The 1,628-nt window shown below is 43.3% G+C and overlaps 1 protein-coding gene across 1 annotated transcript in view; it reads right to left on the bottom strand.

The window, feature by feature from the left end:
* Positions 1–1,133, bottom strand: part of Src1 (Src tyrosine kinase 1) — a gene marked incomplete in the record, with an annotated part of 14,961 nt that extends 13,828 nt beyond the window's left edge. Inside the window, 1 exon segment of the mRNA NM_001204577.1 lies at positions 951–1,133. Coding sequence (NP_001191506.1) covers positions 951–1,133 — 183 coding nt within the window.
* Positions 1,134–1,628: the final 495 nt, after the last annotated feature.

Below are 1,628 nucleotides of genomic sequence, written 5' to 3'. Positions count from 1 at the left end.
CAGCTAGGTTTTTTAAAATAGTTTTAACAGTTAGTTTTAGTAAGAGTTTTACGGCACTTGCAACACAATAAGGTCATATAAGTGCCGAAGATTAGAGGTGTTACAAGAGAGTAACAAACACAAAAAAGAAGGAGGGGAGATAAAGACGGTAGATGTTTGATAGGAAAGAAGAAGCAAACCACACCAGAGCACCCGCCAACCACCCGCTTATAGTTTTAACAAACCTTTTACAGCACTTGCAACGCAATTAGGTCGTACATTTATATATGTTTGTTTTAATTTTAGTAAGAGTTTTACAGCACTTGCAACACAATTAGGTCGTATACATTTGTTCGTTATAATTTTGTAAGTGTTTTACTGCACTTGCAACGCAATTCTCTCATTAAAGTGACCAAGATCACACAAAGCAATGGCATTTGTAATGGAAAATGGCATTTTGTCAGCGTACAGCAGAATATTTACAACATTGGACTGATAAATATGTGAGGCAGAGTGGTGAAATCAGGCGCTCGTCAAAATACAGAAATCGGAGAAACGCATTTTTCTGTCAGTTTGGAAATTTTTTTTTTTAATTTTTGTTTTTGGCTCAACACCTTCCATGCCCATTCAGAAACACTTTTATGTGTGGATTAAGGGAAAACATTGGTTAAAGCACGAAAAATATAAATTCGCAGTTTCCAAGGACTCTTGAGCTATGGAAGTCACCAATCTTTGGCGGCCATTTTCTCACTAATTTTATATCTGAAACCAGGCGACCCTATATCCTTCAATGGCAAATATCTTGACTTCTATTCCAGATAAATTGATTTTTTTTTCCCCCATCGAAACCAAGGCAAACGAACAAGCTTTCAGGCGATACCAATAACTCCATAAGCCCAAAAATTGATGAGCATCTGATTCCGCCACGTCGTGACACATATAAAAACCATCAAGTCGCTGGTGAACTGACCTCTGTTCCTGGCGGGCACCCGGGGTAGGGGCCTGAGGCCGTCTGTGGATGGACTACTGGTGCCCGAGCTGGCGTTGAGGTCCACACGGCCATCGCTGTCGCCGTGCGCGCCCTGGAACGGGTCCGGCAGGTACTTGGTGGACGAGCCCTTCTCGCCGCCGCCTTTCACGCACAGGTTGCCCATCGGGGAGAGACGTCACGTCTGCTGGCTGCTGCTTGTGTGTGTGAGTTGGGTGGTGTGGGGGGAACACTCACTCACACCCTCGCGCTGCTGGGGATGGAAAGGGGAAGAGCAGAGACGTTAATTGTTATTATTATAACAACCACCCACCCAGCGATCCCTTCCTGCCACTTTGTCGTGCACCCCACAAGTGGCAGACCAGGAAGTGAACTAAGTAAATAAAACAAGCAAAGCGGATTTAAGGCAGCCGAGAAATACCAAACAGAAGACAAAAGGTTACACGATACAGCCTTAGCGGGAATTATCGTAGACGGCTTTTTTATATAGTAGAGGTTTTACGGCGCTTGCAACTGCATAAGGTCATATGAGCGCCAGAAGATTAGTTTTAGTAAGAGTTTAGTAGTTTTAGTAGTTTTAGTAAGTGTTTTACGGCACTTGCAACACAATAAGGTCATATAAGTGCCGAAGATTAGAGGTATTACAAGGGAGTAACAAACA

This window comes from Aplysia californica, unplaced genomic scaffold, assembly GCF_000002075.1.
Source record: "Aplysia californica isolate F4 #8 unplaced genomic scaffold, AplCal3.0 scaffold00754, whole genome shotgun sequence".
NCBI lineage: Eukaryota > Metazoa > Mollusca > Gastropoda > Aplysiida > Aplysiidae > Aplysia > Aplysia californica.
Note: the sequence above shows the minus strand (reverse complement) of the source record. Positions and strands in the feature narration are given on the sequence as shown.